The sequence below is a fragment of the Mobula hypostoma genome, chromosome 25, assembly GCF_963921235.1.
Source record: "Mobula hypostoma chromosome 25, sMobHyp1.1, whole genome shotgun sequence".
In the NCBI taxonomy this organism is placed as follows: Eukaryota; Metazoa; Chordata; class Chondrichthyes; order Myliobatiformes; family Myliobatidae; genus Mobula; species Mobula hypostoma.
Genome location: NC_086121.1, coordinates 45,560,191 through 45,582,800, shown reverse-complemented (window position 1 = coordinate 45,582,800; position 22,610 = coordinate 45,560,191). Strand labels below are relative to the sequence as shown.

Below are 22,610 nucleotides of genomic sequence, written 5' to 3'. Positions count from 1 at the left end.
CAAGGACCTTTGATTTCCCTGCACTGGCCACACCAAGAGTAATCTATAGTAGCCAGTTAACGTACCAGCATATCTTTGAGGTTAGGGGGGAACTGAAGCACTCTAGAGAAGCCCATGGAGTTACATGGTGAACTTACAAACTGCACGCAAACAGCTCTCAGTGTCAGGACGGAAGTGGAGCTGTGAATCAGCAGCTCTACTTGGTACACCAGTTCACTGCTCACAAATCATTGCAAAAGCTTTAGTGTTGAATTTACTACCCCTTGCATTTCATCTCAAGCTTACATGGTCTTCTGCCACTGTAGACCTGCCACATCAACTTTCTTTGTGCTGAGTGTTCTGCACACCAATGTCGTAATGTGTACTTACTTGAGTTACAGTCACCTTCCTATCAGCTTGTAGCAGTCTGATTTCTGGCCTCTGACCTCTCTCATTAATAAGGTGTATTTTTCCCACAGAACGGTCACTTACTAGATTTTTTTTTTGTTTCTAACTCTGTCTCTGTAGACTCTAGAGACTGTTGTGCATGAAAATCCCAGAAGATCAGCAGTTTCTTTGATACTCAAATGACCCCATGTAGCCCCAACAATCACCAAAGTCACTTAGATCACATTTCTTCCCCATTTTGATGTTTGGTCTGAAACTCTTGACCATGGTTGCCTGCTCCTATGCACTAAATTGCTGCCGCATTAATGAGCAAGTGTCACAGTATACCTAATAAAGTGGCCGCTGAGCCCATATAGATGATTTGGATGGTGGGGTTGGTAAGTTTGCAGAGGACACAGAAGTTGCCACATTGTGGAGAGTGTAGAAGTTCGGCAAACATTATAGCGGGATATAGACCTGCTGCAAATATGGGCAAAGAATGGCAGATAGATTTTAATCCAGCCTAGTGTGATGTATCACACTTTGGGAGATCAAATTTAAAGTGAAGTTACACAGTTAATGCCAGGATCCTTAACAGCATTTGATATTTATGGGAGCTTGGAGTCTAAGTCCATTGCTCCCTGACAGTGGCCACACAAGTCAATAAGGTGGTAAAGAAGGTGTACAACATGCTTGCCTTCATTTGTTGGGCATTGAGTTCTAGAGTCAGGAAGATATATGGCAGATTTATAAAACTCTGGGTAGGCCACATCTGGAGTATCGTTTTCTATTGGGTCACAATAGAAAGGATATGGAGGCTTTGGAGACAGTGCAGAAATGGTTTACCAGATGCTATAAGGAGAGTTTGGACAAACTTGTTTTATTTTCTGGAGCAGTAGACATGGAGGAGAGGCCTGACATAAGGTCATAAGATTATGAGAGAGTAGACAGTTGCTATTTTTTAGCTGTTGTATTTCTGATAATGTATGAGAGAGCATGCATTTCAGTTGAGGTGATGGAGGCTCAAAGAAGGTGCGCAAGGCAATATCCTTTGGAGTTGTGGGTACCCGGAACGCACTGCCAGGTGTGGTGGTGGAGTCAGATAGAATAGTGGTGTTAAGAGGTTCTTGGACGTAGAGAATGTAAGGAGATGGATTATGTTCAGGAGAAATGGATTAGGTTGCATTAGCTGAATTAGTTCTGCACAACATCATGGTCTAAAATGCCTGTTACTGTGGTAGAAGAGCAGTGAATGGGGTATCGTACATGAATGGCCAAATAAACTACTCCTGCTTCTTCTTCATAGATTATTATACCTTTGCTCATCTACTTTTACAACATTCCATCATTCAGTTCTTCTGCACTCTCCCCTGTGTACTTAAAACATACTGATAACAAAACAGATCTATTGTCTAAGTCATGTCTTTCCCCTTCAGTGGTGTATTTAAGATATCCAACTATTGACAACAAAATTATTCCAATTTCCATGAATGTGATGTTCTGCCAGGAAATTAACTTCCTTCTGGAGGATGTTGCTGGGAAAATAAGACTTCTTGCCAGATTAACTCCTTCCACATTCCAGGAACAAGAATATGGACAAGATCCCAGTAAAACTTTTGTACATCACTACTGCCAAAGTTTGCAATACTCTGAATCACTGCAGTGTTCAATTTCACAGAAGTACAATCAAATGATATTCCCTTTTAATCTTTGGATTTGAATTTAGTGTTAAAATGAAGTAAGATTCAACAACAATCTAAGGGACTAGATTTTGACTGCTCTGTTTCTATGACCTGCTAGTAAAAGCTTAATCATGGAGTTCAGAGGAAAAAAAGGTCTGATGAATACAATGATACAAATACAATTTGACTGAAAGGTATAGACTTAATGACATACTTCACATGCATTCTTGGAGTAACCTCCAACACAAATCATGGTGTCCATCACTTTAGTGCCCCACCAGTCACTCCGGCTGCAGGTGTCATAGTCGACTGCGGGTAGAACAGCTTGTAGTAACTTGCGTGGTTTAGGCCCTTTCCCTACATAACGACAAACATATGTCGTCAGTTCAGGTTAAAACAGAAAACTAGTTGTGGCCCAAGAAATGAATTCAAATGCATTGGTTTGAAATTTTTAATTGGCTGCAAGGTATCCACATAATGCAAGATTACCTGTGCTAGAAGTGTAAACCGAAAGAGGGTGACACATTGGCACAACAGCTGCTGTCTCAGCAGGTACTATCCTGACTTCCAGTACTATCCGTATGGAGTTTACACGCTCTTCCTGGGTCAAGGTGGGTTCCTCCAGGTGCTCCAGTTTCCTCCCACATCCCAATATGAATTGTTAGGTGAATTGGTCATTGAAAGTTGTTCCTAGTGTATAGGAACTGATGGGAATGTGGGGAGAAAATAATGTAATGAGTATAGGATAAGCATAAATGAGTATTCGATGATCAGTGGGGACGCCATGGTTTGAGGGACACTTCCCATGCTGAATGACTTTTACCCATGAGTAGAGGGGTTCAGGGATGATATAACTGGATAGTTTATGATGGTTAATAGATTTGATATGTTGGACAGAGAGCGGGTGGAATTTAGAGCCCTTGAAAATTGATGACGGCAGCTCAGGGAGCAATGTCAACCATCACACAAAGGGGAGACGACCAGCGGAACTTTCTCCAGCAAAATGCTGTTTTTGGACTGGAGAGGGTTCAGCACTCAGATTGTTTTTAAGATGGAGTATTACAAATGCAAGCCAAGCAGATGGACTTTATGTACAGATAAACCAGTCAGATCAAGTGAAACAACATCAAAATGCTGAGTAGGTCAAGTCTCCATCCAATGTTCCTGCAGAGCAAATTACTGTATGAACATTTTATAATTCGTGTTTGTACTGAAAGCATCCATTGTCTTTCTTGCTGCTGGTGTGTGTTTTTCTATTGCCATTCATCCTGGCATGGTCCTGGAGGACTGGAAAATTGCAATTGTCACTCCACACTTTAAGAAGGGAGGAAGACAAAAGAGAGAAAATTATAGGCTTCAGGGTACTTGGAGACTAATGATAAAATAAATCAAAGTCAGCATGGTTTCTGTAAGGGAAATCTTGCCTGACAAGTCTGTTAGAGTTCTTTGAGGAAGTAGCAAGCAAGGTGGACAAAGGAGAGGCAGCAGATGTCATTTACTTGGATTTTCAGAAGGCATTTAATAAAGTGTCTCTTAACAAGATGAAATCCTATGGTGTTACAGGAAATATACTGGCATGGATAGAGGAATGGCTGACAGGCAGGAGGCAGCGTGGGAATATAAAAGGCCTTTTCTGGTTGGCTGCCGGTGACCAGTGTTGTTCCTCAGGGGTCAGTATTGGGACTACTACTTTTCACATTGTTTGTCAATGATTTAGGTAGTGGAATTGATGGCTTTGTGGCAGAGTTTGCTGAGGAAGCAATGTGATTGTATGTTGCCATTTATTTCAACGGAATTGAATATAAAAACAAGGGGATAATGCTGAAGCTTTATAAGGCACCAGTCAGGCCGCACTTGGAATATTGTCAACAATTTTGCCATCAGGTAGGAGGTACAGAAGCCTGAAGGCACACACTCAGCAATTCAGGAACAGCTTCTTCCCCTCCGCCATCCGATTCCTAAATGGACATTGAAGCTTTGGACACTACCTCACTTTTTTTAATATACAGTATTTCAGTTTTTGCACTTTTTAAAATCTATTCAATATATGTAATTGATTTACTTGGTTATTTATTATTATGATTTTTTATTATTATTGTTTTTTCTCTCTACTAGATTATGTATTGCATTCAACTGCTGCTGCTAAGTTAAGAAATTTCACATCAAATGTCGGTGATAATAAACCTGATTCTGATTCTGATTCTGAGTTTTGGGCCCTAACTTAGAAAGGATGTATTGTCATTGGAGAAAGTCCAGAGGAGGTTCACGAGGATGATTCCAGGAATGAACGGATTAACATATGAGGAGCATTGGGAGGCTTTTGGCCTGTACTCACTGGAATTTAGAAGAATGCGGGAGGATCTCATTGAAACCTACCAAATGTTGAAAGGACTAGATAAGGTGGATGTGGAGAGGATGTTTCCTCTGGTGGTGGTATCCAGAACCAGAGGAAATCACCTCAAAATTTAGGGGAGACCTTTTTGAAGTGAAGTAAGGAGGATTTTTTTTAGCCAGAGAGTAGTGAATCTGTGGAATGCTCTGCCACAGACTGTGCTGGAGGCCAAGTCCAAGTGTATATTCAAAGTGGAAGTTGTTAGATTCCTGCTTGGTCAGGGCATCAAGGGATATGGTGAGAGGGCAGATATATGGAGTTGAATGGGATCCAGGATCAGCCATGATGAAATGGCACAGAAGACTCAATGGGCTGAATGGCCTATTTCTGCTCCTACATCTTAATGGTCTTATGGTAAGAGAATTTTATGCATAGTCAATCAACAAATTTTTTAAATGGGGACTTTTCTGAGGGCTCCTGTGGTAGTCTGACATTAGTACAAAGTGAAATTAATGTGGAATGATGAGAGCTAATTAACCCAATTTCTCTCGGGATCAATAAACTATATCTATCTATCTATCTATCTCAGCACTCAGAAACCCTAGGCCCAGGTATACTTACCTGGTGACAACTAAAATAGCTTCCTTCCTACTTTTTTCATGTGTAAAGGTTTTTGATGATTTGTTTTTCATATTCAGAACTTGGAAATGAGTTTTGTTTAAAACTTGAGATTTAAGTCAATTTCCATAAATTTAACTGGATGCATATTTCAAAAAGGACCAAGTGGCTTAACCAGCAACTTTATCTTTTATGGTGTGGGGGGGGGGGGGCTTCTATTTCCAGGAGCCTGTCAGGAAATGTTTGTACAAAGTGCAACCTCAGAGGGAGGGGGAGAGAACTAGAATCAGGGTTAGTGCCGATCTGAATCAATGAAATAATCAACCTGAAGCAATGAGAGTGAAATTACATTAAAAATATAAATTCAATGATAATGCAATTATAACCATCGTACATAGCATGAAATGCACATTTCACATCATCTAATAGGACCGATTCTACTTGGGATAAGGAAAAGAAACTAAATGGATGAAACTAGGAATATGTTTTTTCAATCCCTCTCAACACTCACTGATGTTCCTTTGGCATGTTTAACTTATTCTGAATTTCAGAATGGGTTGCATGACTAATTGATAAAGGAGCCATCAGATCATTAGACAGATTTTCATGACAGGGATTACAAGAGGTGCAGCATCTGGGGCTGGGAGCAGAGATGGGAGCTGTGTCCTACATACGATATGACAGTGGTGCTTCAGAAGCATTTATGCAGACACACAAGCATAAAGGGAATGGGGGGGGTGGATCATGTGCAAGCAGATAGGATTAATTTTATTTGGCATCATGATTCACAAGATATTATGGGTCAAAGGACCTGTTCTTGTGCTCTACTGTTTTATGTCCTATGTACTGAATGAGAAGAATTTTGTTGGTGATGGTCTCAGGGTAGCAGAGGTGTGTGTAGTGATGTTCATGGTTTTGGTAGCAGACTCTAAAGGACACTGTTTATGAAGTCAGCTGTTGAATGAATATGAGTTATTAGGTGGCGTTGCTGGTTAAAGAAGAGATTAACGCAATAGAAAGGAAGGACATAAGCCGGGAAGATGTGGAATCGATATGGGTAGAGCTGCGTAACACTAAGGGGCAGAAGACGCTGGTGGGAGTTGTGTACAGGCCACTTAACAGTAGTAGTGAGGTCGGAGATGGTATTAAACAGGAAATTAGAAATGTGTGCAATAAAGGAACAGCAGTTATAATGGGTGACTTCAATCTACATGTAGACTGGGTGAACCAAATTGGTAAAGGTGCTGAGGAAGAGGATTTCTTGGAATGTATGCGGGATGGTTTTTTGAACCAACATGTCGAGGAACCAACTAGAGAGCAGGCTATTCTGGACTGGGTTTTGAGCAATGAGGAAGGGTTAATTAGCGATCTTGTCGTGAGAGGCCCCTTGGGTAAGAGTGACCATAATATGGTGGAATTCTTCATTAATATGGAGAGTGAGATAGTTAATTCAGAAACAAAGGTTCTGAACTTAAAGAGGGGTAACTTTGAAGGTATGAGACGTGAATTAGCTAAGATAGACTGGCAAATGACACTTAAAGGATTGATGGTGGATATGCAATGGCAAGCATTTAAAGGTTGCATGGATGAACTACAACAATTGTTCATCCCAGTTTGGCAAAAGAATAAATCAAGGAAGGTAGTGCACCCGTGGCTGACAAGAGAAATTAGGGATAGTATCAATTCCAAAGAAGTAGCATACAAATTAGCCAGAGAAAGTGGCTCACCTGAGGACTGGGAGAAATTCAGAGTTCAGCAGAAGAGGACAAAGGGCTTAATTAGGAAGGGGAAAAAAGATTATGAGAGAAAACTGGCGGGGAACATAAAATCGGACTGTAAAAGCTTTTATAGATATGTAAAAAGGAAAAGACTGGTAAAGACAAATGTAGGTCCCCTGCAGACAGAAACAGGTGAATTGATTATGGGGAGCAAGGACATGGCAGACCAATTGAATAATTACTTTGGTTCTGTCTTCACTAAGGAGGACATAAATAATCTTCCAGAAATAGTAAGGGACAGAGGGTCCAGTGAGATGGAAGAACTGAGTGAAATACATGTTAGTAGGGAAGTGGTGTTAGGTAAATTGAAGGGATTGAAGGCAGATAAATCCCCAGGGCCAGATGGTCTGCATCCCAGAGTGCTTAAGGAAGTAGCCCAAGAAATAGTGGATGCATTAGTGATAATTTTTCAAAACTCGTTAGATTCTGGATTCCTGAGGATTGGAGGGTGGCTAATGTAACCCCACTTTTTAAAAAAGGAGGGAGAGAGAAACCGGGGAATTATAGACCGGTTAGCCTAACGTCGGTGGTGGGGAAACTGCTGGAGTCAGTTATCAAGGATATGATAACAGCACATTTGGAAAGTGGTGAAATGATCAGACAAAGTCAGCATGGATTTGTGAAAGGAAAATCATGTCTGACGAATCTCATAGAATTTTTTGAGGATGTAACTAGTAGAGTGGATAGGGGAGAACCAGTGGATGTGGTATATTTGGATTTTCAAAAGGCTTTTGACAAGGTCCCACACAGGAGATTAGTGTGCAAACTTAAAGCACACAGTATTGGGGGTAAGGTATTGGTGTGGGTGGAGAATTGGTTAGCAGACAGGAAGCAAAGAGTGGGAATAAACGGGACCTTTTCAGAATGGCAGGCGGTGACAAGTGGGGTACCGCAAGGCTCAGTGCTGGGACCCCAGTTGTTTACAATATATATTAATGACTTGGATGAGGGAATTAAATGCAGCATCTCCAAGTTTGCGGATGACACGAAGCTGGGTGGCAGTGTTAGCAGTGAGGAGGATGCTAAGAGGATGCAGGGTGACTTGGATAGGTTGGGTGAGTGGGCAAACTCATGGCAGATGCAATTTAATGTGGATAAATGTGAAGTTATCCACTTTGGTGGCAAAAATAGGAAAACAGATTATTATCTGAATGGTGGCCGATTAGGAAAAGGGGAGGTGCAACGAGACCTGGGTGTCATTATACACCAGTCATTGAAAGTGGGCATGCAGGTACAGCAGGCGGTGAAAAAGGCGAATGGTATGCTGGCATTCATAGCAAGAGGATTTGAGTACAGGAGCAGGGAGGTACTACTGCAGTTGTACAAGGCCTTGGTGAGACCACACCTGGAGTATTGTGTGCAGTTTTGGTCCCCTAACCTGAGGAAAGACATCTTTGCCATGGAGGGAGTACAAAGAAGGTTCACCAGATCGATTCCTGGGATGGCAGGACTTTCATATGAAGAAAGACTGGATGAACTGGGCTTGTACTCGTTGGAATTTAGAAGATTGAGGGGGGAATCTGATTGAAACGTATAAGATCCTAAAGGGATTGGACAGGCTTGATGCAGGAAGATTGTTCCCGATGTTGGGGAAGTCCAGAACGAGGGGTCACAGTTTGAGGATAGAGGGGAAGCCTTTTAGGACCGAGATTAGGAAAAACTTCTTCACACAGAGAGTGGTGAATCTGTGGAATTCTCTGCCACAGGAAACTGTTGAGGCCAGTTCATTGGTTATGTTTAAGAGCGAGTTAGATATGGCCCTTGTGGCTAAAGGGGTCAGGGGGTATGGAGGGAAGGCTGAGGCTGGGTTCTGAGTTGGATGATCAGCCATGATCATAATAAATGGCGGTGCAGGCTCGAAGGGCCGAATAGCCTACTCCTGCACCTATTTTCTATGTTTCTATGTTTTTCTATGAGTTGACTATATCCAATTGGCACACAGTCACTATACTTTATACCTTATACTTTATACTTTATTGTCGCCAAACAATTGATACTAGAACGTACAATCATCACAGCGATATTTGATTCTGCACTTCCCGCTCCCCGGAGTACAAATCGATAGTAAATATTAAAAATTTAAATTATAAATCATAAATAGAAAATAGAAAATGGAAAGTAAGGTAGTGCAAAAAAAAACCGAGAGACAGGTCCGGATATTTGGAGGGTACGGCCCAAATCCGGGTCAGGTTCCATTCAGCAGTCTTATCACAGTTGGACAGAAGCTGTTCCCAAATCTACTGACACTACTGACATATGTCAATGTAGTCAGAGGCATATCACCTCTGGTGTCCTTTGGTGAACAATTCTGGTGTTAGAACAGGCTACTTCCAAATTCCCTGCACACTTTGAAATCTAGAGATTATAGTTTATAAGAGACAAGTGAAATGCCAATTATGGAAAGCTGACCAGTCTGACCTCCTCAGATCCAGCCCTCTTACAGATACCATCTCCAGATTTCTTTTTACTCTGAATGACCTTGGGAGTTTGCCTGAAATTTTCTGCCCTGAGACTCAGACTCTGAGGAATACCAGTGATATTTAGTCACAAGGTTTAGGCAACACCAGATGTGTGAACAATCTCACCATTGCTTTTCCTTAAGGTTGAATTATTGTTACATTACCTTCAGAGAAGCTTCTCAAAGAGCAGGTAGAAGGAATGAAGCTACACTGATATCTCATCCTTCGAATGAGTCCCATGTACTGTACTGCTTCTTTCCCTGGCATATTCATGGTGTCCTATTCCTGTTTTGCTCCCTGTATGCTCTGTATTGGTAAATGCAGCCAATCTGATAGAAGGTTCCCCCATTGCTCCATCAGTGCTTCAGGGGAGGTCAGTACTGTGCACCTACCTGTGCTCATTTACAAAATGACTCATTACCTTCCATCACCACTTTGACCGACTGCTCGGTGTTTCTGATTCAGGACCATGTGATCTAAAGGTGGCAGCAGGGGTAGAAAGGATGGTGAAGAAGACATATTGAATGTGTTTCTTCATTAACCAGGTATAGAATGTGAGAGGGGAGGTCTTGGCACAACTTCATAAAAACTGGCTAGGCAATTGTGTGCAGTTCTAGTCACCACACTGTTGGAAAGATGTTGTTGTACTGGAGAGGATACTGAGGAGATTCACCCAGATGTTGCCTGGAATGGAATGTATCAGTCAGCAGAGAGAATGGAAATGCTGTATTTATTTTCATTGGAGCAGAGGAGGGGAACTAATAGAGGTATACAGAATTATTTGAGGTAGATAAACTTGATCCAACTACAAACATATGTCAGACTGATGGGATAGGTTTAAGAGGAAGAGGGGATCTGAGGAAGAATTTACTCACCTGGAGGGTGATTGGAATCTGGAATACACCATTGGTGAAAGTGACAGAAGTGACTCTCACATTATTTAAGAAGCATTTGGATGAGCACCTGAATCACCGAGTTTGGAAGATTATGGGCCAAGTGCTAGTAAATGGGGTATGAAGATAGGTGTTTGATAGTTGTCATGGACATGTTTGAGCCAAGAGCCATTGCGGTGCTGATGTAATACTCTATGACTCCACAAACTTTAAAGCTTGGAGCCACTGGATTGAGACGTTCCTGAGGGGCATCTTCTTCTTTCCTGCCATGCCTTGCTTGTCTCAGCTGCTGGCCTTTCCTGCCATATAGAAACATAGAAACACAAAAAACCTACAGCACAATACAGGCCCTTCGGCCCACAAAGCTGTGCCGAACATGTCCTTACCTTAGAAATTACCTAGGATTACCCATAGCCCTCTATTTTTCTGAGCTCCATGTACCTGTCCAGGAGTCTCTTAAAAGACGTTATAGTTTCCACCTCCACCACCATCACCAGCAGCCCAGTCCACGCACTCACCACTCTCTGCGTGAAAAACCTACCCCTGACATCTCCTCTGTACCTGCTTCCAAGCACCTTAAAACTGTGCCCTCTCATGCTAGCCATTTCAGCTATGGGAAAAAGCCTCTGACTATCCACACGATCAATGTCTCTCATTATCTTATACACCTCTATCAGGTCACCTCTCATCCTTCGTCGCTCCAAGGAGAAAAGGCCGAGTTCACTCAACCTATTCTCACGAGGCTCCCTAATTCAGGCAACATCCTTGTAAATCTCCTCTGCACCCTTTCTGTGGTTTCCACGTCCTTCCTGTAGTGAGGTGACTAGAACTGAGCACAGTACTCCAAGTGTGGTCTGACCAGGGTCCTATACAGCTGTAACATTACCTCTCGGCTCCAAAAGTCAACTCCACGATTGATGAAGGTCAATGCACCGTATGTTTCCTTAACCACAGAGTCAACTTGTGCAGCAGCCTTGAGTGTCCTCTGAACTCGGACCCCAAGATCCCTCTGATCCTCCACACTGCCAAGAATCTCGCCATTAATGCTATATTCTGCCATCATATTTGACCTACCAAAATGAACCACGTCACACTTATCTGTGTTGAATTCCATCTGCTACTTCACAGCCCAGTTTTGCATCCTATCAATGTCCCGCTGTAAACTCTGACAGCCCTCCACACTATCCATAACACCTCCAACCTTTGTGTCATCAGCAAATTTACTAACCCATTCCTCCACTTCCTCATCCAGGTCATTTATAAAGATCACGAAGATTAGGGGTCCCAGAACAGATCCTTGAGGCACACTACTGGTCACCGACCTCCATGCAGAATATGACCCATCTACAACCACTCTTTGCCTTTTGTGAGCAAGCCAATTTCCACAAAGCAATGTCCCCTTGGATCCCACGCCTCCTTACTTTCTCAATAAGCTTTGCAGGGGTTACCTTGTCAAATGCCTTGCTGAAATCCATATACACCTTCATCAATGTGTTTAGTCATATCCTCAAAAAATTCAATCAGTCTCGTAAGGCACGACCTGCCTTTGACAAAGCCATACTGACTATTCCTAATCATATTATGCCTCTCCAAATGTTCATAAATCCTACCTCTCAAGATCTTCATATGTCGTCAGAACCAAATCACTCCTCTCAGCTGCTGACCATTCCTGCCATGTGTAGCCAGAACCACACCACCCCTCTCAGCTGCCAGTTCAGGACTCCAGGTCTGTTGTCTCCAGTTCTCCCCCTTCTGCATCACCATTTCTTTTCCCTCAATGCTGGCAGCCAATAGCAACTTCTGCTATCCCCCTTCACTCTTTCTGTATCTCCAACACTCTCCCTTCCTTTAAGCATCTCTAAAATGGGCTTCCTTTGTTGACACTCTAAGTGACTGGGAGAAATGTCTTCTTGCATGGCTCAATATGAAACATTGTCAGATAATGTTACTGTGAGAGCCTCGGGACACCCTAATGTGAAACCTGTGCAAGTTTTAACCATAAGTTAGTGTCAAGGCTTTCAGTAATCTGGGTCCCAAAGTTATGAATGCAGTGGGATGGTCAGCTGCATCCCATGGGCCATCTTCTTGAATGGTATAGAAACATAGAAACATAGAAAATAGGTGCAGGAGTAGGCCATTCGGCCCTTCGAGCCTGCACCGCCATTTATTATGATCATGGCTGATCATCCAACTCAGAACCCAGCCTTCCCTCCATACCCCCTGACCCCTGTAGCCACAAGGGCCATATCTAACTTCCTTTTAAACATAGCTAATGAACTGGCCTCAACAGTTTGCTGTGGCAGAGAATTCCACAGATTCACCACTCTCTGTGTGAAGAAGTTTTTCCTAACCTCGGTCCTAAAAGGCTTCCCCTCTATCCTCAAACTGTGACCCCTCGTTCTAGACCTCCCCAACATCGGGAACAATCTTCCTGCATCTAGCCTGTCCAATCCCTTTAGGATCTTATACGTTTCAATCAGATCCCCCCTCAATCTTCTAAATTCCAACGAGTACAAGCCCAGTTCATCCAGTCTTTCTTCATATGAAAGACCTGCCATCCCAGGAATCAATCTGGTGAACCTTCTTTGTACTCCCTCTATGGCAAAGATGTCTTTCCTCAGATTAGGGGACCAAAACTGCACACAATACTCCAGGTGTGGTCTCACCAAGGCCTTGTACAACTGCAGTAGTACCTCCCTGCTCCTGTACTCGAATCCTCTCGCTATAAATGCCAGCATACCGTTCGCCTTTTTCACCGCCTGCTGTACCTGCATGCCCACTTTCAATGACTGGTGTATAATGACACCCAGGTCTCGTTGCACCTCCCCTTTTCCTAATCGGCCACCATTCAGATAATAATCTGTTTTCCTATTTTTGCCACCAAAGTGGATAACTTCACATTTATCCACATTAAATTGCATCTGCCATGAGTTTGCCCACTCACCCAACCTATCCAAGTCACCCTGCATCCTCTTAGCATCCTCCTCACTGCTAACACTGCCACCCAGCTTCGTGTCATCCGCAAACTTGGAGATGCTGCATTTAATTCCCTCATCCAAGTCATTAATATATATTGTAAACAACTGGGGTCCCAGCACTGAGCCTTGCGGTACCCCACTAGTCACCGCCTGCCATTCTGAAAAGGGTCCCGTTTATTCCCACTCTTTGCTTCCTGTCTGCTAACCAATTCTCCACCCACACCAATACCTTACCCCCAATACCGTGTGCTTTAAGTTTGCACACTAATCTCCTATGTGGGACCTTGTCAAAAGCCTTTTGAAAATCCAAATATACCACATCCACTGGTTCTCCCCTATCCACTCTACTAGTTACATCCTCAAAAAATTCTATGAGATTCGTCAGACATGATTTTCCTTTCACAAATCCATGCTGACTTTGTCCGATCATTTCACCGCTTTCCAAATGTGCTGTTATCACATCCTTGATAACTGACTCCAGCAGTTTCCCCACCACCGACGTTAGGCTAACCGGCCTATAATTCCCCGGTTTCTCTCTCCCTCCTTTTTTAAAAAGTGGGGTTACATTAGCCACCCTCCAATCCTCAGGAACTAGTCCAGAATCTAACGAGTTTTGAAAAATTATCACTAATGCATCCACTATTTCTTGGGCCACTTCCTTAAGCACTCTGGGATGCAGACCATCTGGCCCTGGGGATTTATCTGCCTTCAATCCCTTCAATTTACCTAACACCACTTCCCTACTAACATGTATTTCGCTCAGTTCCTCCATCTCACTGGACCCTCTGTCCCTTACTATTTCTGGAAGATTATTTATGTCCTCCTTAGTGAAGACAGAACCAAAGTAATTATTCAATTGGTCTGCCATGTCCTTGCTCCCCATAATCAATTCACCTGTTTCTGTTTGCAGGGGACCTACATTTGTCTTTATCAGTCTTTTCCTTTTTACATATCTATAAAAGCTTTTACAGTCCGTTTTTATGTTCTCTGCCAGTTTTCTCTCATAATCTTTTTTCCCCTTCCTAATTAAGCCTTTGTCCTCCTCTGCTGAACTCTGAATTTCTCCCAGTCCTCAGGTGAGCCACTTTCTCTGGCTAATTTGTATGCTACTTCTTTGGAATTGATACTATCCCTAATTTCTCTTGTCAGCCACGGGTGCACTACCTTCCTTGATTTATTCTTTTGCCAAACTGGGATGAACAATTGTTGTAGTTCATCCATGCAACCTTTAAATGCCTGCCATTGCATATCCACCGTCAATCCTTGAAGTGTCATTTGCCAGTCTATCTTAGCTAATTCATGTCTCATACCTTCAAAGTTACCCCTCTTTAAGTTCAGAACCTTTGTTTCTGAATTAACTACGTCACTCTCCATGTTAATGAAGAATTCCACCATATTATGGTCACTCTTACCCAAGGGGCCTCTCACGACAAGATCGCTAATTAACCCTTCCTCATTGCTCAAAACCCAGTCCAGAATAGCCTGCTCTCTAGTCGGTTCCTCGACATGTTGGTTCAAAAAACCATCCCGCATACATTCCAAGAAATCCTCTTCCTCAGCACCTTTACCAATTTGGTTCACCCAGTCTACATGTAGATTGAAGTCACCCATTATAACTGCTGTTCCTTTATTGCACACATTTCTAATTTCCTGTTTAATACCATCTCCGACCTCACTACTACTGTTAGGTGGCCTGTACACAACTCCCACCAGCGTCTTCTGCCCCTTAGTGTTACGCAGCTCTACCCATATCGATTCCACATCTTCCCGGCTTATGTCCTTCCTTTCTATTGCGTTAATCTCTTTTTTAACCAGCAACGCCACCCCACCTCCCCTTCCTTCGTGTCTATCCCTCCTGAATATTGAATATCCCTGAACGTTGAGCTCCCATCCCTGGTCACCCTGGAGCCATGTCTCTGTGATCCCAACTATATCATAATCATTAATAACAATCTGCACTTTCAATTCATCCACCTTATTACGAATGCTCCTTGCATTGACACATAAAGCCTTCAGGCACTCTTTTACAACTCTCTTAGCCCTTTTTAATGCTTGCCCTGGATTTGTCGGCCTGCCACTTTTACTTTTCCCCTTTGTACTTTTTGCTTCTACGCTCACTTTACACCCCTCTGTCTCTCTGCACTGGTTCCCATCCCTCTGTTGTGAACTAACCTCCTCACACCTAGCCGCTTTAATTTGATTCCCCCCCCCCAACCATTCTAGTTTAAAGTCACCTCAGTAGCCCCCGCTAATCTCCCTGCCAGGATATTGGTCCCCCGAGGATTTAAGTGTAACCCGTCCTTTTTGTACAGGTCACACCTGCGCCAAAAGAGGTCCCAATGATCCAAAAACTTTGATTTTCCCTCCATTAAACAGTAGGTTACACAGTATCACACAAGATCACATCCACTATAAACTACCCACCCCACTTCCACTATCTACGTCGACTACCCTCACAACCTGTTTCCTCACCCACCACACCTTAACTGTCAGCCAAGCTCCTTTTCTGAGTTTAAAGAGACAGAACATCAACAAGCAGAAGCTTGTGGCACCTCCACATATTCCCCATTCTCATCTCACTGTGAGGTGCAGCGATTTTCCTGTGACATCACCGTGACCTTCACGATGCTGCGATGTAGTCAGCACCAAAGATAAGTACAGGGCCAAGAACAGCACAAGGCACAACAGAAGCCAAACGATGGTGTCATCAGCTTCCTTTGGCGTCACTGGGCATCAATCCAAATGGAAAGGAATATTTCTATCATGGGGACTGGATGAGTCCAGCTTTGAAAGTGGTGTAATTAAAAAGGAGAGATGTAAACTGAGTGGTGTTTCCACACACTGCTGCCACACACTGTCAAAATCAGGTTTGATTCAATGACTGTATCAAATTTTGGGAGTTAATACAGTGAACAAAAGATTCCTTGGTGAAAAAAAGGGAAGAACAAGGAGACCTTGAATAACAACCCAAGAAGTTCCACAATCTGCAGCGCATTCACACTTGGTAACCAGATACAGAACTCCACCATGGACAATCCCAAGCCCAGTTGTGAAAGGAGGAGTGTTGGGCATGGGGCTAGCAACCCCATTCCAAACAAATCTGCAGCTACAGAAATGCCAACAGAAGCTCCAAAGATCTCATCCCTGGGAGAGGAAGGATACAAAGAAAATAGGCTACATCTGGGAACAATTTGAAAGACTAGCCCAAGTCTCTGGCAAGTTGCTATCAATGGCCTATGCCTTAGTAGGGGTGATGGACTTAAGCAGAAGAAGAAGGAAAAGCAGAAGAAACATGCCCAAAGATGGGCAAATTCCTCTATAAATGTATACAATGGATTCGGAAACAGGCAGGTTTATACCCATCAGGCCCAGAGGAAGGCAGACAATTCAACACACAGATCAAGAGGCAGGTCCACGCAGGAGACTACAGATGCAGAAAAAAGCAAACTGCTGGAGGAAATTAGCAGACTGGGCAGCATATGTGGGGGAAAGAATCTGTCAATGTTTCAGGTCAAGACCCTGCAATAGGACTGAGAGCTAGAGGGAAGATAGTCAAGTTATAATAAAAAAAAGAGAGTTATCTGCTATTCACTGGGAGATGGAAAATAGGACTGAGAGCTAGAAGGAAGATAGCCAAGTTATAATAAAAAAAAGAGTTATCTGCTATTCACTGGGAGATGGAGAATAGGACTGAGAGCTAGAAGGAAGATAGCCAAGTTATAATAAGAATAGAGTGTTATCTGCTATTCACTGGGAAGTGGTAACTACCACCCATGAGCAGATTACTGATCTGCAGGAACAGGAGATCCCATCTGGGATCTGATTACTCTCCACCAGAAGGAGATGTGAACTAGTCAACACAACTGGGCCTGTAGACTTGTGATCTAGATATCACACTCACTGTCTTCTTCAACCCCACGAGATATCCTTCCTTGGGATTGAAATGATTTTTCCTCCCACCACAAATTCACAAGGAAAGTGCCTAGCTTCAGGAGACGACAATCAGTGCAGATCGGTGATAACAAATCCTCCTCACTGACAATCAACACAGGTGCTTAGCCCACTGCTCTACTCTCTCTGCACTCCTGACTCTGCGGTTAGGCAGAGCTCAAATGCTATCTATAAATTTGCCAATAACTCCACTGTTGTTGGGAGAATCATGGATGGCGAAGAGGTGGCTTACAGGAGCAAGATACACTCAGTGGCCTTCGCATGCTGTAACCCATCCACTTCAGAGATGCTCTTCTGCACACAACTGTTGTAACACATGGTTAATTGAGTTACTGTCACTGTCCTGTCAGCTTGAACCAGTCTGGCCATTCTCCTCTGACCTCACTATCAATAACTCTAACAATATCTCTATCTCTATCAATATCTCAATGTATATCAATATCTATATATATCAATATCTCTAACCTCTAACAAGGTGTTTTTGCCCACAGAAATGGTGCTCACTGAGTGTCTCTTTGTTTTTGCACCATTCTTTGTAAACTCTAGAGACTGTTGTACTTAAAAATCCCAGGAGATCAGCAGATTCTGAGATACTCAAACCACCCAGTCAGGCACCAGCAAGCATTCCACTCAGATCATATTTCTTCCCCATTCTAATGAACAACAACTGAACCTTCTTCTTCTTCTTCTTCTACTATTTCCAGCTGTTTAGATGCATCTAGGCGTATTACAGCCCTCCGCAGGATGTATAATTAATTATAGAACTTCAAGGAACTCAAATTCTCAAATACAACCTAGTCTCACGTATAAACTGAATGATCGACTCTTCAATCAGATGTTGATTCTCGATGGCCAAACAAAGATTGAATAGAAAACCAAAATAAATTTAAGCCAGATAGCCTCTTGAGCAACATGCTTCTTTCAATTTTGTATCAATTGCAGTTCAGCAAAGCATGCTGGACTGTCTCTGGACTACCACAGTCACATAATCCAGTAGGATGTTTTCCTATTATCTTTAAATAATAGTTTAGCCCACAATGCCCCAACCTAAGTCTTGTAAATTTCACCATATCTCTACGATTTTAAAGGTAACAGTCTGAGACCTTTTAAACTAGTGGGTGACTAGAAGAATAATGCCTGCCCCTTAATTCATTTTTCTAATCCTCCTGCCACTTCTTCTCCATACCTTTTTGAATCCTACTTCTCAATTCTGCTCTGCCAAGGCGAACTCTAATTTCTACTTGCCTGCTCTGTGAGGAAGACTTTGCAATGCCATCCACAATTTCATTTCCCTCCACCCCAGCATGCCCAGATATCCATGAAAATCTAACTGCACAACCCATCTTCCCTACTCTAAACAACACTAAGAGAATCTCAATAACTATGTCAGGACAAGCTTTTGATTTACTCCCTTTTATAGACTCTAAGGCAGCAGGGGAATCCAAACAGACGATAACCCTACATGGTCGAGAGTCCTCTATCCACCATAAGGCCCAGAGGATTTCTAATAATTCTGTTGCAAAGACAGAAACACTATCTGAAACCCAGTGACCAATCTTAACTCCAAATTGAGACACACATCCCAAATCCTGCCCTACTGCTCTCTGGGTCCACTGAGCCATCAGTAAAAATCTTCAGATAAGACCCCCATTTATTATTTAAATATTCATTTGTGATCAACACTGATGAAATTGCACTGCTTCCTTTAAGCTGAAAAGGAGGAATAGGTCTACTTCTGGTTCTGGAAGCAAGCAAATTTGGCCAACTATGTCTTCCTCAGTCAGTTTCAATTTCACAGTCCAGTTATTAACCAAATCCAAAAATGGGTATCTTTTAATTTTACTTTGGCTCTCCGACTTCCCCTGCAAAAGACACTTTGATGGACTGTTGTGAACAACTGAACCTCTTGACCATGTCCACTTTTGTGCATTGAGATCCTGTCACATGATTGGCTGATCAGATATTTGCATTAATGAACTGATGTACAGGTGCACCTAATAAAGACAGAGGTGGTGGTGTGGCTCTGTTGGTACGAGATGGAATTACATCTTTAGAAAGAGGTGATATAGGGTCAGAGAATGTTGAATCTTTATGGGTGAAGTTCAGAAACTGCAAGAGTAAAAAACCATGATGGGAATCATATATAGGCCTCCAAATAGTAGCCATTGCAAGAGAGGGAACTTGTTGAATGCCTACAAGATGGCTTCTTAGAGCAGTTTGTGCTCAGGCCTACTAGGGAAAAGGCCTACTAAGGGTGTTGTGTAATAACCCGGAAAATATTAGTCAGTTTCATGTAAAGGAACTCTTAGGAGGCAGTGATCATAATATGATTGAATTCATATTGCAGTTTGAGAGGGAGAAGTATAAATCACATGTATCAGTATGGCAATGGAATAAAGGAAATTACAGGGGTATGAGAGAGGAGCTTGCCCAGGTGGATTGGAAGAGGATACTGGCGGGGATGATGGTAGAACAGAGGTGGCTGAAGTTCCTGGAAATAGTTCACAAGACACAAGATAGATATGTCTCTCAGAAGAAGTTCTCAAACAGCAGGGCTAGGCAACCGTGACTGACAAGGGAGTTAAGAACTGCATAAACATAGAACATAGAACATAGAATAGTACAGCACAGTACAGGCCCTTCAGCCCACAATGTTGTGCAGACCCTCAAATCCTGCCTCCCATATAAGCCCCCACCTTAGATTCCTCCATATACCTGTCTAGTAGTCTCTTAAACTTCACTTGTGTATCTGCCTCCACCACTGACTCAGGCAGTGCATTCCATGCACCAACCACTCTCTGAGTAAAAAACCTTCCTCTAATATCCCCCTTGAACTTCCCACCCCTTACCTTAAAGCCATGTTCTCTTGTATTGAGCAGCGGTGCCCTGGGGAAGAGGCGCTAGCTATCCACTCTATCTATTCCTCTTATTATCTTGTACACCTCTATCATGTCTCCTCTCATCCTCTTTCTCTCCAAAGAGTAAAGCCCTAGCTTTCTTAAAAGCCAAAAAAGGGGCATATAAGGTAGCAAAATAAAGTGGGAAGTTGGATAATTGGGAAGCTTTTGCAATTCAACAAAAGGCAACTAAAGAAGATACAAGAAGGGAAAAGATGAAATATGTGAGCAAACCAGTCGATAATATAAAGCAAGACACTGAAAGTTTTTTCAGTTAAATAAAAATAAAAGGGACGTGAGAGATGATATTGGACCAGTGGAAAATGATGCTGGTTAGGTTGTAATGAGGGACAAAGAAATGGCAGATGAAGTTAATAAGTACGTTGCATCAGTCTTTACTGTGGAAGACACTAGCTGTATGCCAGAGGTCGGTGAGTGTCAGGGAGCAGGAGTGCGTGCCATTGCTATTACAAAGGAAAAAGTGCAAAGCAAACCGAAAGGTCTTAAGTTGGACAAGTCACTTGGACGACATCCCAGAGTCCTGAGAGAGGTTGCTGAAGAGATAACAGATGCATTGGTTATGATCTTTCAAGAATCACTTGATTCTGGCATGCTCCTGAAGGACTAGAAGATTGCAAATGTCACTCCACTCTTTAAGAAGGGAAGAAGGCAAAAGAAATGAAATTATAGGCCAGTTAGCCTAATCTCAGTGGTTGGGAAAGTGTTGGAGTCCATTACTAAGGAAGAGGTTTTGGGGTACTTGGAGACTAATGCTAAAATAAGTCAAACTAGGCATGGTTTCTGTAAAGGGAAATCTTGCCTGACAAGTATGCTAGAATTCTTTGAGGAAGTAACAAGCAGGGTGGATAAAGGAGAAGGGTGGACAAAGGAGAAACAGTGGATGTCATTTACATAGATTTTCAGAAGGCATTTAAAAAAGTGTCTCTTAACAAGATGAAATCCTATGGTGTTACAGGAAATATACTGGCATGGATAGAGGAATAGCTGACAGGTAGGAAACAGCTTGTGGGAATATAAAGAGCCTTTTCTGGTTGGCTGCCAGTGACCAGTGTTGTTCCTCAGGGGTCAGTATTGGGACTACTACTTAATGCTGAAGCTTTATAAGGCACTAGTCAGGCCGCACTTGGAATATTGTCAACCGTTTTATCATCAGGTAGGAGGTACAGAAGCCTGAAGGCACACACTCAGAAATTCAGGAACAGCTTCTTCCCCTCTGCCATCCCATTCCTTAATGGACAATGTTGGCATTTATTTCAAGGGGAATAGAATAAAAAAAAAACAAGGACATAACGCTGAAGCTATACAAGATGGTAGTTAGGCCGCACTTGGAGTATCGTCAACAGTTTTGGGCTCCTTATCTCAGAAAAGATGTGTTGTCATTGGTAAAAGTTCAGAGGAGGTTCACGAGGATGATTCCGGGAATGAAGAGGTTAACATATGAGGAGTGTTAGGCAACTTTGGGCCAGTATTCACTGGAATTTAGAAGAATACAGGGAGATCTTGCTGAAACCTTCAGAATATTGAAAGGACTAGATAAGGTGGATGTGGAGAGGATGTTTCCTATGGTGGGGATATCCAGAACTAAAGGGCACAGCATCAAAATTGAGGGGAGATCTTTTAGACCAAACGTAAGGAGGAATTTTTTTAGCCAAAGAGTGGTGAATCTGTGGAATACTCTGCCACAGACTGTGGTGGAGGCAAAGTTTGTGGGTATATTTAAAGCGGAAGTTAATACATATGGGGTTGAATGGGATCCAGGATCAGCCATGATGAAATGGCAGAGCAGACTCGATGGGCTGAATGGCCTAATTCTGCTCCTTTGTCTTATGGCCTCTGAGTGTAGATAAACGGGATGGTTGTTTTCACAACCACAGCCTTGCACCTAACGTAAGCAACATCAAAGAATTATTGATTGCAGACTTCATGAAGGGGAAGTGAGGAGAGCATGCATCTGTTCATACTGAAAGGCCAGTGGTGGAAAGGATGAGCAGCTTCCTGAGCCAACACATTGATGAATTCACAAAGGAGGCACACTACTGGTTATACTTAATCAAGAGTTTACGGAGAATTTGTATGTCACCAAAAGATCTTGTAAAATTCTACTGACGTACAATGAAGAGCATTCTAGCTGGCTGCACCACCACCTGACCTGAAGCCTCCAATGCACAGGATATAAAGAGGCTAAAGACTCAGGCAGCTCCATGATGGGCACTAACCTCCCCAGCATCGAGAACACCTTCAAAAGCAGTGCCCCAAGAAGGCCGCATCAGTCATTAAGGACCCTCAGCAATCAGGACATGCCTTCTTCTCACTATTCCCATCAGGGAGGAGGTACAGGAGTTTGAAAATGCACACCTTAGCATTTTAGAAACAGCTTCTTCCCCTGCCATCAGATCTCTGAAATGTTTATGAACACTAACTGTCTTTGATGCTATTTATTTGTTCGTTTATCTTTTTCTATTATAACGTATAGCAATAATTTTATGTCTTGCACTGTAGCCACAAAACAACAAATCCCATTGCATATGACAGAAATAATAAACCCGATTCTGATTTTGACACCCACCCAATGTGCAATCTGCTCTGCCAGGGACGGAACTCAGCATAGAGGTCCACCAGGGACTATGGCTGGTCC

General features: G+C 42.8%; 1 protein-coding gene across 1 annotated transcript in view; it reads right to left on the bottom strand.

Moving 5' to 3' along the window:
• The window catches only part of LOC134337855 (chymotrypsin-like elastase family member 3B), a 94,580-nt gene that overhangs the window by 29,840 nt on the left and 42,130 nt on the right, over positions 1–22,610 (bottom strand). Inside the window, exon 5 of the mRNA XM_063033161.1 lies at positions 2,263–2,405. Coding sequence (XP_062889231.1) covers positions 2,263–2,405 — 143 coding nt within the window. The remainder of the gene's footprint in view (positions 1–2,262; positions 2,406–22,610) is intronic.